This window comes from Myotis yumanensis, unplaced genomic scaffold (genome assembly GCF_028538775.1).
Source record: "Myotis yumanensis isolate MYYU_CA2020_CCGP unplaced genomic scaffold, mMyoYum1.0.hap1 SCAF_9, whole genome shotgun sequence".
In the NCBI taxonomy this organism is placed as follows: domain Eukaryota; kingdom Metazoa; phylum Chordata; class Mammalia; order Chiroptera; family Vespertilionidae; genus Myotis; species Myotis yumanensis.
In genome coordinates, this window is record NW_027223760.1 from 61,099,913 (window position 1) to 61,115,472 (window position 15,560).

At 35.4% G+C, this 15,560-nt stretch overlaps 1 protein-coding gene across 2 annotated transcripts in view; it reads right to left on the reverse strand.

Annotated features, from left to right (window-relative positions):
• Positions 1–8,958: 8,958 nt before the first annotated feature.
• Positions 8,959–15,560, reverse strand: part of HYCC1 (hyccin PI4KA lipid kinase complex subunit 1) — a 61,467-nt gene continuing 54,865 nt past the window's right edge. The window contains exons 11-12 of one of the 2 annotated variants that reach the window (XM_070424424.1): positions 14,384–14,679; positions 13,458–13,542 (exon numbers count right to left, since the gene is read on the reverse strand). In XM_070424424.1, coding sequence (XP_070280525.1) covers positions 14,411–14,679 — 269 coding nt within the window. In that variant the 3' untranslated portion in view covers positions 13,458–13,542; positions 14,384–14,410. Of the gene's footprint in view, positions 13,543–14,383; positions 14,680–15,560 lie in introns of both variants that reach the window. The other variant, XM_070424423.1, reaches the window with a different exon arrangement.

The following is a 15,560-nucleotide window of genomic DNA, read 5'->3' on the forward strand; positions in this document are numbered from 1 at the left end:
AAACAACATACGAATAATAGGGGTGCCAGAACAACAGAAAGATGAACATGGATTAGAAAACCTATTCGAAGAAATAATATCAGAAAACTTCCCTGAGGTGGGGAAGAAAAAAGTCACACAAGCCCAGAGAGTCCCAAACAAGGTGAACCCGAAAAGACCCACACCAAGACACATCATAATTACCATGGCAAATGTTCAGGATAAAGAGAGAATCTTACAGGCTGCAAGAGAGAGACGGAAAGTAACATACAAGGGATCTCCCATTAGATTATCAAATGATTTCTCAACAGAAACACATCAGGCCAGAAAAGAATGGACGGAAATCTACAAAGTGATGCAAAGCAAAGGACTGAATCCAAGAATACTCTATCCAGCAAGGCTATCATTCAAAATTGAAGGGGAAATAAGAAGCTTCACAGACAAAAAAGGGCTAAGGGAGTTTATCACCACCAAGCCAGCCATGCAAGAAATGCTAAAGGGACTGGTGTAAAAAGAAGAAATATCAAGCTCAGAAAGAAAACAGCCACACACACACACAAAAAAAGAAATGGCTACAAACAAGTACCTTTCAATAATAACTTTAAATGTAAATGGACTAAATGCTCCAACCAAAAGACATCGAGTGGCTGAATGGATAAAAAAACATGACCCATACATCTGCTGTCTACAAGAGACCCACCTCATTAGAAGGGACTCACACAGACTGAAAGTGAAGGGATGGAAAAATATCTTTCAGGCAAATGGAAAGGAAAAGAAAGCTGGGGTAGCAATACTTATATCTGACAAAATACATCTCAAAGTGAAGGCCATAACCAGAGATAAGGAAGGCCACTTCATAATACTAAAGGGATCAATACAACAAGAAGATATAACCCTGGTAAACATATATGCACCCAATGCAGGAGCACCCACATACATAAGAAAACTTCTGGAAGATATCAGGGGAGAGATCGACAACAATACAATCATAGTAGGGGACTTTAATACACCACTGACATCACTGGATAAATCCGCTAGACAAAAACTGAGCAAAGAAACAGCAATCCCAAATGACTCACTAGATCAGATGGACTTAATTGACATCTTCAGAACACTTCACCCCACAGCTGCGGAATATACATTCCTCTCAGGTGCTCATGGGACATATTCAAAAATAGACCACATATTGGGTCACAAGCAAAGTCTCCACAAATTCAAGAAGATTGAAATCATAAAAAGCTTCTTCGCAGACCACGATGGCATAATGTTAGAAATAAACTACAATAAAAACAACCCAAAATACTCAAACACTTGGAAGCTGAATAGCATGTTATTAAATATTGATTGGGTTACCGATGACATCAAAGAAGAAATTAAAAACTTCCTGGACACTAATGACAATGAAAACACAACAATCCAAAACCTCTGGGACACAATGAAAGCAGTCCTGAGAGGAAAGTTTATAGCTCTACAGGCCTATCTCAAAAAACAAGAAAAAATGGTAGTCAATCATCTAACTCTACAACTCAAAGAATTAGAAAGAGAGCAACAAGAAAACCCCAGAGTGAGCAGAAGGAAGGAGATAATAAAGATTAGAGCAGAAATCAATGAAATAGAGACCAAAAAAACAATACAGAAAATCAATGAAACCAAGAGCTGGTTCTTTGAAAGGATAAACAAGATTGACAAACCCCTAGCCAGGCTCACCAAGAAGCAAAGAGAGAGGTCCCAAATAAACCAAATCAGAAATGATAGAGGCGAAATAACAACAGACCCCACAGAAATACAAATGATTGTTAAACAATACTACGGGCAACTCTACTCCAACAAACTAGACAACCTGGAGGAAATGGACAAATTCCTAGAAAAATACAACATTCCAAAACTCAATCAGGAAGAATCTAAAAACCTCAATAGGCCAATAACTATGGAAGAAATTGAAGCAGTCATCAGAAAGCTTCCAGCAAACAAAAGCCCAGGGCCAGACGGCTTCACAGGGGAGTTCTACCAAACATTCAAGGAAGAACTAAAACCTACCCTCCTCAGACTACTACAAAAAATTCAAGAGGAAGGAACGCTTCCAAGCTCATTCTATGAAGCCAGCATCACCCTAATACCAAAACCAGGTAAAGACATCACAATGAAAGAGAATTACAGGCCAATATCCCTCATGAACATAGATGCCAAAATCCTCAACAAAATCTTAGCAAATCGGATCCAGCAGTACATCAGAAGGATCATACACCATGACCAAGTAGGATTTATCCCAGAGATGCAAGGATGGTACAACATCCGTAAATCAATAAATGTGATACATCACATAAACAAATTGAAAGAAAAAAACCACATGGTCATATCAATTGATGCAGAAAAAGCATTCGACAAAATCCAACACCCATTTTTGATAAAAACTCTCAGAAAGGTGGGAATAGAAGGATCATACCTCAACATAATAAAAGCCATATATGACAGGCCCACAGCCAACATCATACTCAATGGACAAAAACTAACACCATTTCCCCTAAGAACAGGAACAAGACAGGGATGCCCACTCTCACCACTCCTGTTCAACATAGTACTGGAAGTATTAGCCATTGCAATTAGGCATGAAGAAGAAATAAAAGGCATCCAAATTGGAAAAGAGGAAGTAAAACTGTCCTTATTTGCAGATGACATGATATTATACATACAAAACCCTAGAGACTCCATCCAAAAGCTACTAGACTTAATACATGAATTTGGCAATGTAGCAGGATACAAAATTAACCCCAAGAAATCTGAGGCATTTCTATACACCAATAGTGAACTTTCAGAAAGGGAGATCAGAAAAACAATCCCATTTACCATCGCACCAAAAAAATTAAGATACCTAGGAATAAACTTAACTAAAGAGGTTAAAGACCTCTACTCAGAAAACTACAGGACGTTGAAAAAAGAGATAGAGGAAGACATAAACAGATGGAAGAACATACCATGTTCTTGGATTGGTAGAATCAACATCATTAAAATGTCCATACTACCCAAAGCAATCTATAAATTCAACGCACTTCCCATTAAAATACCAATGGCCTTCTTCAAAGATCTAGAACGAACTCTCCAAAAATTCATCTGGAATAAAAAAAGACCCCGAATAGCTGCAACGATCCTGAGAAAGAACAAAGTAGGTGTGATCTCAATGCCAGATATCAAGCTGTATTACAAAGCCACTGTTCTCAAAACTGCCTGGTACTGGCACAAGAACAGACATATAGATCAGTGGAATAGAATAGAGAGTCCAGAAATTAGCCCGAACCAATATGCTCAATTAATTTTTGACAAAGGAGGCATGAACATACAATGGAGCCAAGATAGTCTCTTCAATAAATGGTGTTGGGAAAATTGGACAGACATATGCAAGAAAATGAAACTAGAGCACCAACTTACACCATACACAAGAATAAACTCAAAATGGATAAAGGACTTAAATGTACGACAGGAAACCATAAAAATTCTAGAAGAATACAAGGGCAACAAAATCTCAGACTTATGCCAAAACAATTTCTTCACTGATACAGCTCCTAGGGCAGTTGAAACTAAAGAGAAACTGAACAAATGGGACTACATCAAAATAAAAAGCTTCTGCACAGCAAAAGAAACCATCAACAAAACAACAAGAAAACCCACCTCTTGGGAAAACATATTTGCCAACGTCATATCTGATAAGGGCTTAATCTCCAAAATTTATAGGGAACTCATACAACTTAACAAAAAGAAGATAAACAATCCAATCAAAAAATGGGCAAAGGATCTAAATAGACACCTTTCAAAAGAGGACATTCAGAAAGCCAAGAGGCATATGAAAACATGCTCAAAGTCACTAATCATCCGAGAGATGCAAATCAAAACAACAATGAGGTACCATCTCACACCTGTCAGAATGGCCATCATCAACAAATCAACAAACGACAAGTGCTGGAGAGGATGTGGAGAAAAAGGAACACTTGTGCACTGCTGGTGGGAATGCAGACTGGTGCAGCCACTATGGAAGGCAGTATGGAGGTTCCTCAAAAAATTGGAAATGGAACTCCCATTTGACCCTGTGATACCACTACTAGGAATATATCCCAAGAAACCAGAAACACCTATCAGAAAGGATATATGTAACCAGATGTTCATAGCAGCACAATTCACCATAGCTAAGATCTGGAAACAGCCTAAGTGCCCATCAGTAGATGAATGGATTCGAAAACTGTGGTACATCTACACGATGGAATACTATGCTGCTGTTAAAAAGAAGGAACTCCTACCATTTGCAACATCATGGATGGAACTGGAGAGCATTATGCTAAGTGAAACAAGCCAGTCAATGAAGGAAAAATACCACATGATCTCACTCATTCATGGATAATAAAGACCATTACAAACTTTTGAACAATAATAGATACAGAGGCAGAGCTGCCTCAAACTGATTGTCAAACTGCAGTGGGAAGGCCAGAGAGAGTTGGGGGGCAGGAGGGAGGGGAGTAAGAGATCAACCGAAGGACTTGTATGCATGCATATAAGCATAACTAATGGACATAAGACACTGGGGGGTAAGGGAGGGTAGGGGTTTGTCAAGGGCGGGGGGGAAAAAAGGACACTTATGTAATACCCTTTGTAATACTTTAAGCGAAAAAAATAAAAATAAAAAAAAATAGTATTAAAAAAAAAAAAAATCTTAACAATCCATTATCAGAATATGGCAAAACATACACATAGACATTTTTTCTTAAAAGTTGGATAAAATAAATAATGTAGTAATAACTCCATTAAAAACTTAACAGTAAGGAAGAAAATATATATTCTTTTCAAGTTATCATGAATTTTTCACAAAAAGTAACCGTATTTGGGGAAACAATGATGTGACTGGGAGATGCACTAAGGCAGAAATTCTACACGCAGTGCACACGGACAACAAAGTTACATATGATGACAGAACTTAAAAGTGTCCAAATAGACGTATATTTCTAAATGCTTTGCAAATGCTTAGCTAAATTACAAAATAACACAACATGCAAATACATTATGTCAACATTTATGGGATACTACAAGGTCAAGCTTGCAAGCAGGGCTTTCTAAGGATAGTGTCTTAGGCCTGCTATTAACTCTTTTCTACAGGCCTTCTCTCTAAGATTTTGGCTCTGAGGGTCCTAGTTGCCTAAAAGTGTTCCAATGACTTCAGAGTTTTGAAAAAGTTTATCCAATGTTGAAAGGAAGAGGAGCTACACAGTATCTTCTATGCTGCCACCCATTTCCCAGATTGGATTTGTAGTCTACCTAGTAAAACAGACTTTTATTCACCATCATGTGTTAGGTATCATACTAAAACTTCCACAGCGCAAGGGTCCAGTGAGGGAGACAAATATGTGAAAAGATAACCCCAGTACAATGTGATGAGGATTATATTAGAGCACTTAACAAGTGTGAACCAAGTGTTATAGGGGTCAAGCAGCTTCAGAAAAAAATCTTTGAGATCATCAGTAGAACCCCAAGTCACAAAAGACATACCAATATGCTGTATCTGTAATACTGACCTATAATCTTTGAAAAGGGAGAGAGAAACAGAGCTGAAACCATCAGTGTTGATATGGCTTAGATAAAACTGTAGTCCACCTATCAGCATGATTTAGTTGCTTATTCCAGAAAATTTTTGCCCAGGAAAGATAAGATTGTAAGTAAAACAAACAGAAACCATCTCTAATTATTTGTTCGCATAAGGAAATTCCCATAGGATGAAGACAATAATCTGCTTTCCTGAGCAAACTGCCAGCTTCTCAAACAGGTTATCAAGACTCTTGAAGACCCTTGCTTGCGGTTTCCACCAATCCTAAACCAGTGGTCGGCAAACTGCGGCCCCTTGAGTGTGGCTCTTCCACAAAATACCACGTGCTGGCGCGCACGTACAGTGCGACTGAAACTTCGTGGCCACACTCAAGGGGCCAAAGAGCCGCATGTGGCTCGTGAGCCGCAGTATGCCGACCACTGTCCTAAACCATTTCATTAACGTTGCCAAAGCCAGTCAGTTCCCCGTTTTCACAGACGTGCCTTAAAGCATTTGGGCATAGATCCCAAAACTCTACAAATATCCAATTTCCAGGTTCTGAGATACAGCTAAGTGTATCAAAGTGGTGCACTCTCTTACTGGTTTTAGTGCGTAGTTTTACTTTATTAACAGATTGTCTGATGATCTGTGGGAGAGTTCAACAATGATGTGGTTGGTTATTTTTTTTGTTTGTTTTTTTTTCAAGGATTGCTCATTTAATTGGTGTGTACTATACAGAAGATCATTTTTCTGTCAGGCCAATTCACCTTCACTAACAGATCTATGTTGCTGTTAGTCAATGTTAATTGGCTTTATGGTAGGGAGGCCGCATTTGGAATACAAGATCTCTTCAAAAATTTGTCCTTTTTAAAACAACCTAACTGTCCATGAGTGGATGAATGAATAAAGAAAGTGTGGGCTGTTATTCAGTCTTAAAATGGGATATTCAGCCTTAAAAAAGGAAATCTTGCCATTTGTGGCAACATGGGTGGACCCTGAGGACATTATACTAAGTAAGTTAGAGGCAGGCGTGGGAGTGGGCAAAATGGGTAAGCAGGTTAAAAGGAACAAACTTCCAGTTATAAAATAAATACGTTATCTTAAAAGTCTCATCCCAAGAGAAAAAAACCTTTTTATCTCTGTACAATGAATATTAAGTAAACTTACTGTGATCATTTCATAATACATACATTGAATCATTCTATTGTACACCTGGAACTAATATAACCTTATATGTCAATTATACCCACATAATTTAAAAAGGAGGTAAAATCCTTTGTAACTACACACCACCACCAGAGACACGAAGATTCATTGTTGTCATCTACTCAGCTAAGTTTATAGAAGAGTCAACCGAGGAACTCGTTAGAAATACAGGTTTCCATGCTTTACTCAAAGTGATTCTGATTCAGGGGGATTAGCAGAAGGCCCAGGAATCTACTTTTAAAAGCACCAGTTTTTCCCTAATTCAGGCTGTCTTTAGATCACACTTAAGAGAAATAAATATATGCCAAGACCGGTTTGGCTCAGTGGAGAGAGCATTGGTCTGTGAACTGAAGGGTCCCAGGTTCGATTCCAGTCAAGGGCATGTACCTTGGTTGCGGGCACATCGCCAGTGGGAGGTGTGCGGGAGGCAGCTGGTTGATGTTTCTCTCTCATCAATGTTTCTGACTCTCTCTCTCTCTCCCTTTCTCTCTGTAAAAAATCAATAAAAATATTTTTTTAAAAAAATAGAAATAAATCTATCTATCTATCTATCTATCTATCTATCTATACACCCATATTAAATGTTCCACATAGTTCTTAGGAAAATGGGGTTATAGTCTTCCTATATATTGTTCGATGATATGCTTTTTTTCAGGGAATATTGTTATATAATCTTTTTGAATAATCACAAATCTATATTGTTTTTAATGGCTACATTATATTCCACTATATGCATGTCCCATATGTTATGTAGTCCCCTATTAAAGATCATTTAGTTTTTTTGTGTGTTTTTTGTTTGGTTGGTTTTTTTGCTACTACAAGCAATACTGCAATGAATACCGTTACATATTTTGTGCTAACATTTCTGTCAAATATAGAAAGTGGAATAACCATAGAAGAGTAGAATTGCTAATCAGATGGTATGTGCACTTTAAAGTTTGATGGATCCTGCTGAATTGCTCACCAATTTAGTTGTACTGATTTACAGTGCTGCCAATAGTCTGAGACCAATGATGTCAATGCCAATATCAATCCTTTTCATCGTTATCTAACTGAAGAGGTAAAATATAAGTAAAATCTTAATTTGCATTTTACCATGTTTTTAATATCAGGATAATCAGCATTCACCGTACCACTGAAACGAAATTATCTAAAATTCTATAAAACATATAATTTATTTTTGGAAAACTGTTATTTTTAACTTAAAACTTAAGTCTATCGCTTATAAGATAAATGGGGTGGATTTCCAAATATATGTCCATTACATACTATTTGTTAGTTTTGCCAAGTGATAAAAAAGAAAAGTGAGCCGTGACCGGTTTGGCTCAGTGGATAGAGCATCGGCCTGCGGACTCAAGGGTCCCAGGTTCGATTCTGGTCAGGTCCATGTACCTTGGTTTCAGGCACATCCCCAGTGGAGAGTGTGCAGGAGGCAGGTGATCGATGTTTCTCTCTCATCGATGTTTCTAACTCTCCATTCATCTCTGTAAAAAAAAAAAAAAAATCAATAAAATATATTTTAAAAAAAAGAAAAGTGAGAGTCATCAGTCTCGTGCTCAAGCCCTAGCTTTGCCATTCAGCAGCTAGGTGACCTTGGCAAGTCGCTTGCTCTATTGAGAGCTTCAGTTTCCTCTTTTGTAAATGGAGATTATACTCATTTTATTGTTTTTGAAGGTTAAATGAGATTTTAATTACAAATATTACAAACACCACAATAACAATTGCAAGGAAAATTACCAAATGACTAGATTTGTATAAGTCTTCCTTAAAAATTATAAAATAATTATGTTGGTATTACCAAAGACAGATTCTATTAGATGAGTCAACAATTAATTGGGATTAATAAAGTCACCAGGAGGGTGTATTTTCCACAAAGTTAACATACTGCTTACAAAATCACTGCTCTGGTTGTTCTGGTTTTCTACGAATACTCCTCCAAATATTTCCCAAATTATGGGAAATGGCTCAGCTTATCTAAGTCTTCCTCCTTTATTTTCTTCTTCCACATCATGATTTTTACTAAGTTTTATGACGTTTTTTTAATAAGTGAAATTATCTGGAAAAATATTTTTTTCAATTTTTTTAAATAAAAGTCAACACTGCTGTATAAAGTATTGCATATGAAGACCATTTACACAAATATACACAACTTCAAAAAACTAAACTCCAGTTTATTTCCATAGTGTTAAAAAGTTCAAGAACACATAAAAATATCCAAAATCATAGTTTATTCTTTAGGAATGTAAACTCTGGGAATACAATTAGAAACAGGTATACTTAGTATGAAAATATTAGTATCACTACATAATTAGAAGTAAAGGTAAGAGGTACACAATAAACTTCATTTAAGAGAAAATAACAGTGTGTGAAACAGGATCTTGAATTTACTAGTAGAAACTTCATAGCAAGACACAGGTAGATACTCCAAAACTCTACTATAAAAAAACCACAAAAACTTCTTCCAAATGTTCACTGCTAATCTCTTTAGATATGCACAAGGTACAAAGTATAGAAGACAACATATTTATGTTCTCTGATGAAGAATATAACAATACTAAACATAAATGTGAATAACTCAAAGTATTGAGTATAATTTTACTAAGCGACAAATCTAAAAGTATAAATTCATGCTAATTAAAGGATTAGAGAGGTGTTTTTTTTTTCCATCCAAAGATTGGGTAAACACTATTATACATTAATTTCTATCTACAATGCTTAGTTTAAGTGTCCATCAAATTATTCCTACTTTTTAAGACTTTTAAGAAAATATTTTTCAGTTACATTGTTTAACATACATATTTCCTTGAAGTGCATCCCTGTAATAAACTATACATTTATTGTGCCTATAGACTCAAATTTTAACAAACCTGTTTAAATATTTAAAATTGTCTAAAGGTACATTTTTCCCATAATTTAAATTTAAATATTTTAACACTTTCATTCTTCCAAATAGGCAAAATCCCTTAAAACTGAAATTCTTTTTACCTATTTTCATTTAAAAAGTATTTTTTCCTTTAATTCAATTTTTTGTTTTTAAATGAGTAATGTTTGCTAAGAAGTTACATCACAATTGAAAAGGGCAATAAAGTATTGCTTTCTCAAAATGAACTTTGTCATCATTTAAGGACTGAAAATTTCTACTCTGCAAGTCTACAGAGGTCCTTAAGAAGTTCACTAGTGGTGTACAAAGGACTCCAGGTGCTCACTTGCCCTGGGTCCTCGGGGGGAAAGTCTTCTTTGTTTCTCTCCCCACTTAGATTCCAAAAGGCAAATGCTGGAAACTCAGTTTCAATAGAAGACCACAGGTATTTGGGTATTTGAAGGGTGAGAGATTTAAAATGTGGAATGGAGCTACAATTTCTGCTCAGATCCTCTGAGCGATGGGGTGTAAGGCTCCAGTCTTGTGCAGAATCCTTCTCATGATTAAAAAATATATATTATTCTAGATATGTAGGAAATCTGTGACCAAATGGTCACATCAGCATCTTCGTGAGAAAATGACCTACAAAAGCCACCCTACTTTCAAATTTGGAAAGATGAGTGGAAGAGAATAGTAGGGATAATTACAATCATTATCATAGTATTATCCAATATTTATAATAGCTATAAAAATTTTTAAATGTATAATCCTTATTTAAAATAGTACCAAAGGTACTGTAAAAGAATTTCACTGTTAATATATACTCCAGAAAACTAACTGGTGGAAATTACTTGGAGCAAAAATTCAGGACCACCCCACTGAATAAGCCCTCAGAGTTTTCAAAAGAATGTACACGTGCAGATTTGTTGTGCATTGTATAAGAGTGTGGTACTCCTCTGACACTTAAAATTACAGACATCTACAGCTCTGATTCCATTTATGGTTAGTAAGAAAAATATAAAATGTTACATTTTTATTGTAAAATAAATAAGAATCATTAAAATGTAGAATGAGAGGACTTTAAAAGTCCTGTCATTGACACTATTAAACAATTAATTTACCATTAAAACAATGATTATAATGAGCTAGTATCTAACATATTTGATCTAGGGTTGTGAGACCACTGAGACCTCTAAATGTTAGATAAGTGATTTGTTTGCACTTGATATTCTCCTCTCAAACTTTATCGTATATAAAAATCACTCGAGGCTCTCGCTAAAATGCAGATTATGATTCAGTAGATCTGGGATGACCTGAAATGCTGCATTTTTAACAAGATGCCAGGTGATGTCAATGCTACTATACTTACAGTCCTCAGACCACATGAGTGGCAATGATCTCTAGAATAATACCAGAATGAATTTTCATTATAACAGTTGAACATTAACATCTCATCTCTCATTTTGCCAACTAATGTCTCCACAAACTTCATCTGCAATATTTCCTAAACATTTTAACTTGCTTAAACTGCTGATCTTTTAAATTAGTTCTTAAGATTATTAATACTGTTAGTAGCTATGCCTCGGGGAAATTCTTTGTTAAAGAATTACAAAAAGACAGCAGGAAATTCACAGTGACATTTTAAATTGTACACAGGATTCCTATTAAATTAATACTATAGTAACTTCCACTGTCTGGTTGCCTTACTTTTTTTTTTTTTAACTACAAGTTATACCAATAGATTACAACAATCAAATTATGCTAAAAACCATATTCTATTCAGAGTTAATAAATGAAAATGAGTTCATGCTTTTTGAATAATTAGATTTAAAATGATAGCCAAAGCAGTTATGGTCAGAACTGCATTTATATCATAAATGTGTTAGCACTCAGTACACACATTTTTCACATATTTGAGCTCTGCATAAGCAGGTATAAGAAAAAGACTAGTATTTTCTCTGTGTGACCACAGCAAGGGACCATGAATAAGGAGACCACTGTGTACTAATAGTGAAAGAGAACAAGCGGATAGCTCTCTAGGCCTTCTTTCCCAGTCAGCTTACTCTCAGCCTTAGCCTTGCTTTCTCTCTTACTCTGAATTATTACTTATTCTTGATTCACGGGCAACCTCAACCATAGCTGAAATGACCATCACTAGCAAACACCAAACTTTTATGTCCATTTAGAAGTCACACAGCTCTCTACAGCCACACACAAGTTTGCTTAACTTTCACCATATTGCATTTTTTATATTTATTTTTTCATTGGGGGTAACTACATTGATTATTCTTTCTATTATAACAAAAACATTAAAAATAGGCCTGTTCATAAAATAAAAAACACATGTAATTTTATTCATATTTTATAACTTTAAGTTTAAGAATACAAACATAAATAACCCTAAATTAGTTAATAAATGTCCTATCTTAATTTTTTCATATTTTACAGATAAAAATTTACCTGATTTCCTTCATTTGCAGACAAACAATATGGCTGACACTGGCATCTTGAGAGCTGTGTTGCAAGATTTACACAATTTCCAGGCCGCCTTCAATGATGTATGCTTTGTATTATAGGAATCCTAACTAACTAGGATTTTCGAAGTCAAGCGGCATGGTAAGTCAGCCTATGGCCTATCTTAGAAACTGAAAGGGATTTGCACCTGCTCAGCCCAGATAGAACACTTCAAAACACATCTGCTAGCAACATGATTTTTGACATACAAATGTTCCAAAGATAACAATGTAAATTCCTCTGTCCATCCACTGGAATCATATAATAGTCTATGTACTAAGCCACCAAGCACTCTCCAGTGCTTTATATAAATTCTTCTACTAATCTTAAAGATGGTCTGGTTACAAACATTCTTATCAGGCACTTTTCACATCATTTTTGTTTTTTCACATGCTCATTTTTCCAAACTGACTTGCTGAACAACCAGATGTAGAATTCCCGGAGTTGCACCTCTGTTTCATCCTTTAAAAAAAGTTCCCATACATGGAGATTTCCTTTTATTCTGAAGGCCAAACTTACATCTACCAAAATAGGAGTTATTAGGGGGAAAACAACTCACATCCTCACATGAGACGTAACCAATCTGATCAGACCACCTGCCAAAATGTATTGTCATAGTGACAATCTTAGGGCAACAGAAACAAACAGGAGGAAAAAACACACAGCCAAGAAATAACAAAACCATATTTCAACTTTACTGCAACCTAGACATTATTCCCTTCATAAAGCCTTCAGAACTTAAGACATCGGGGCTCTGTCAGGAGCAGGGATGAAAGACCCTGGCACTTTCATAAAGAAGCAAAGCCATAATTCCAGACTCATTGGTCACATGAGAAAACTCTTACAAATTAATCTGTGGACAACGTAATGCTAATACTAGGAGGTCTCTGCTGACCCGATTGGTGCTTCATTGGAAGTTCAGTCCTTTCAGAAACGTAAATAAGCTTTTCTTCTTGGAGACTACAAGCGGAAAACCTGTTGGCATCTGTCCCTGTCCCACAGCCAACAACAGCTGATGGGTTATGTGGGACTGTGACACCACTGACTTGCTCAAAGGATTTACTAAATACAGTCGCAGCAGTCTTAGCCAAACCATGGCTGTTAGGTTTAGGCAGGGACTGGCTGGTTGTTAACGTAAGTCTCTTCAAAGAGAGAAGCTCAAGATTCTCACTTTGGGCTCTCTGAGTTTGTTTTCGAGCAAAGTGATCTTTGCATGACTCCCCTGTGGTTTCTTTTTCTTTTCCTCCAGTTTTGTTTCCTCCTGACCGTCTCTGAGTCTTTCCTACACTTGTCTTGATACTAGAATTATGACTATTGTTTAACAAGCCTGACTGGCTGGTACTAGATGCAGCCCTGGAATAAAATCCCTCGTCAACTTCAGATATATCCATCAGTTCTTCTTGATCTGTTAATTCTGTATTTCCTAAACAAAGACATAACAAAGATTAATTAACATCAAGCATTTTCAATAATTCTTTTTTCATGATTAATACCAAATCAATTACTTTAAATAATTAAACTTTAGCATAACTAGGTAAAGCAAAAGATTATAGACCAAAATCAAAGAATAAATCAAAACATTCTATAAAATGCCAAAAATAGTTCATTGTAATTAAATAACACTAATTTAGAGTGTATTAAACAAAGAGCATGCCATAGACCACACCCCACTGTGTTTTTAGAAAGAATTTTCTTACTATCCATGCAAAGAATCAGAAACAATTAGGAAAAATACCACACAGTAAAGCTAGGGGCAAGCTCTCCTACAGTAACAAAGCAGTAGAAAAATCAAAGTTCTTACCAAAGAACTTTAAAAAAAATGTATTAAAATATTTTCAAAAAAACATTAAAGATTGTATACTATATTGTAGGTTATTTTATAAAGATAAAAATATAGACTATAAGTATCACAAGCTCAAACTTGTTAAAATTCTACATATATATATACATATATATATATATGTATATATATGTATATATATATTAACCTTCATATCAACGATGGCAAAAAATACAATGAAATAAATAACTCTGATCTCGAAACATAAGCAGAAAATTATTTTGGAAGCAATTTTCTGCCTCAGTTTTCATAACAATTTAACTCAGAGAATATATAGGTATAACCATTCCAAAGAGCATTAAGAGTCATTGAGAAATTATGGTGCATAATTCATGCATTTTGATTATTAGATGACATGCAAAATTGTTGTGACTGTACAACTGTTGCTTAAAACATGCAGCAGTGGCCCTTTTCCATGAGATACCTTGGAGTGCAGCTATAAAGTGCTGTGCTAAAACTGCACTCTGCCAGGTGAGTTTATTCCATCCTCCATCAGTTTTCTTACAGATTTTTGCCTCCTGATCTCTGGCAAGCCTTTGCTTTCAGTTCTAGGATCTGTGGCTGTTTCCTGCACACCCTGTATATGCTGAGCATCAATCTCTCCTAGTGTTCTGCCTTTTTCCCCATTCCCGGTTCTCTCTCCGGCCACATTTGTGACACTAATCTCAGGAATGACAAGGATGCCCAATTCAGTAGTATCATTATTGTTGTCAGGTTGCTCTAGAATTGAAGATGATAAGACAAAATGATGGCTGAAAACAAAACAAAATAAAAATGCAAAACAAGAAAAACAAAAGATCCAAAACAAAAACTGGACAACTGAATGTTACAAATCAAGTCAAATATTTGCACTGCAGAAATTTCCATAATTTACAATACTGATGGCACTGGAGACAATAAGTTCATATTGTTTTAAATGACAATGAAGAAACTCACAAAGCATCAATACATGTTCTGCATTTTTTCACACACATATTTGACATGGACTATGAAACAGAAATTTTTTATAAATAAAACGGGATTTCTATTGTTTTAAGATAAGAGTATGACCACTTGAACCTATTTATAAAGCCTTGGGCAAATATTCAAGGATATACAGCCAAAACTCTAGCTTTTGTCAACAAAAGAAACCAAGCCACTTAGGAATTCCTTTTTGTACACTTAAAATTCTATTTTTTATTAGATTACATTAAAGCTGACTTCATAAATCACAATATTGGAAAAATGCTCATTCACTTATGATATCATGGTTAATAACACTACAGGTATAGTTTTTGTCTCACATACCAATCATCTTTTATATTAGTAAATATTAATGCAGCTGTGATATAACATTCCACAAATTTAGGCCATCTTGTAACAGTTCATTACTAAGCTGAAAAAAAGTAAAAATGGATTTGGAAAAACAAATTGTGTGTTGGTCCTTTATTCTTGAAAATGGCCATTGCAATCAAAACAAAGAAATGAACCTCCTAACTAGTTTATACTTGTAGACATTTTATTCTTTTTGTCTTAAATCGCAAAGGCATGATTTTATTTAAAGTAGTCAAGGAAATATCTCTAAGAAATAGAAAAAAAAGTAGCCTATGTCTACCATGGGC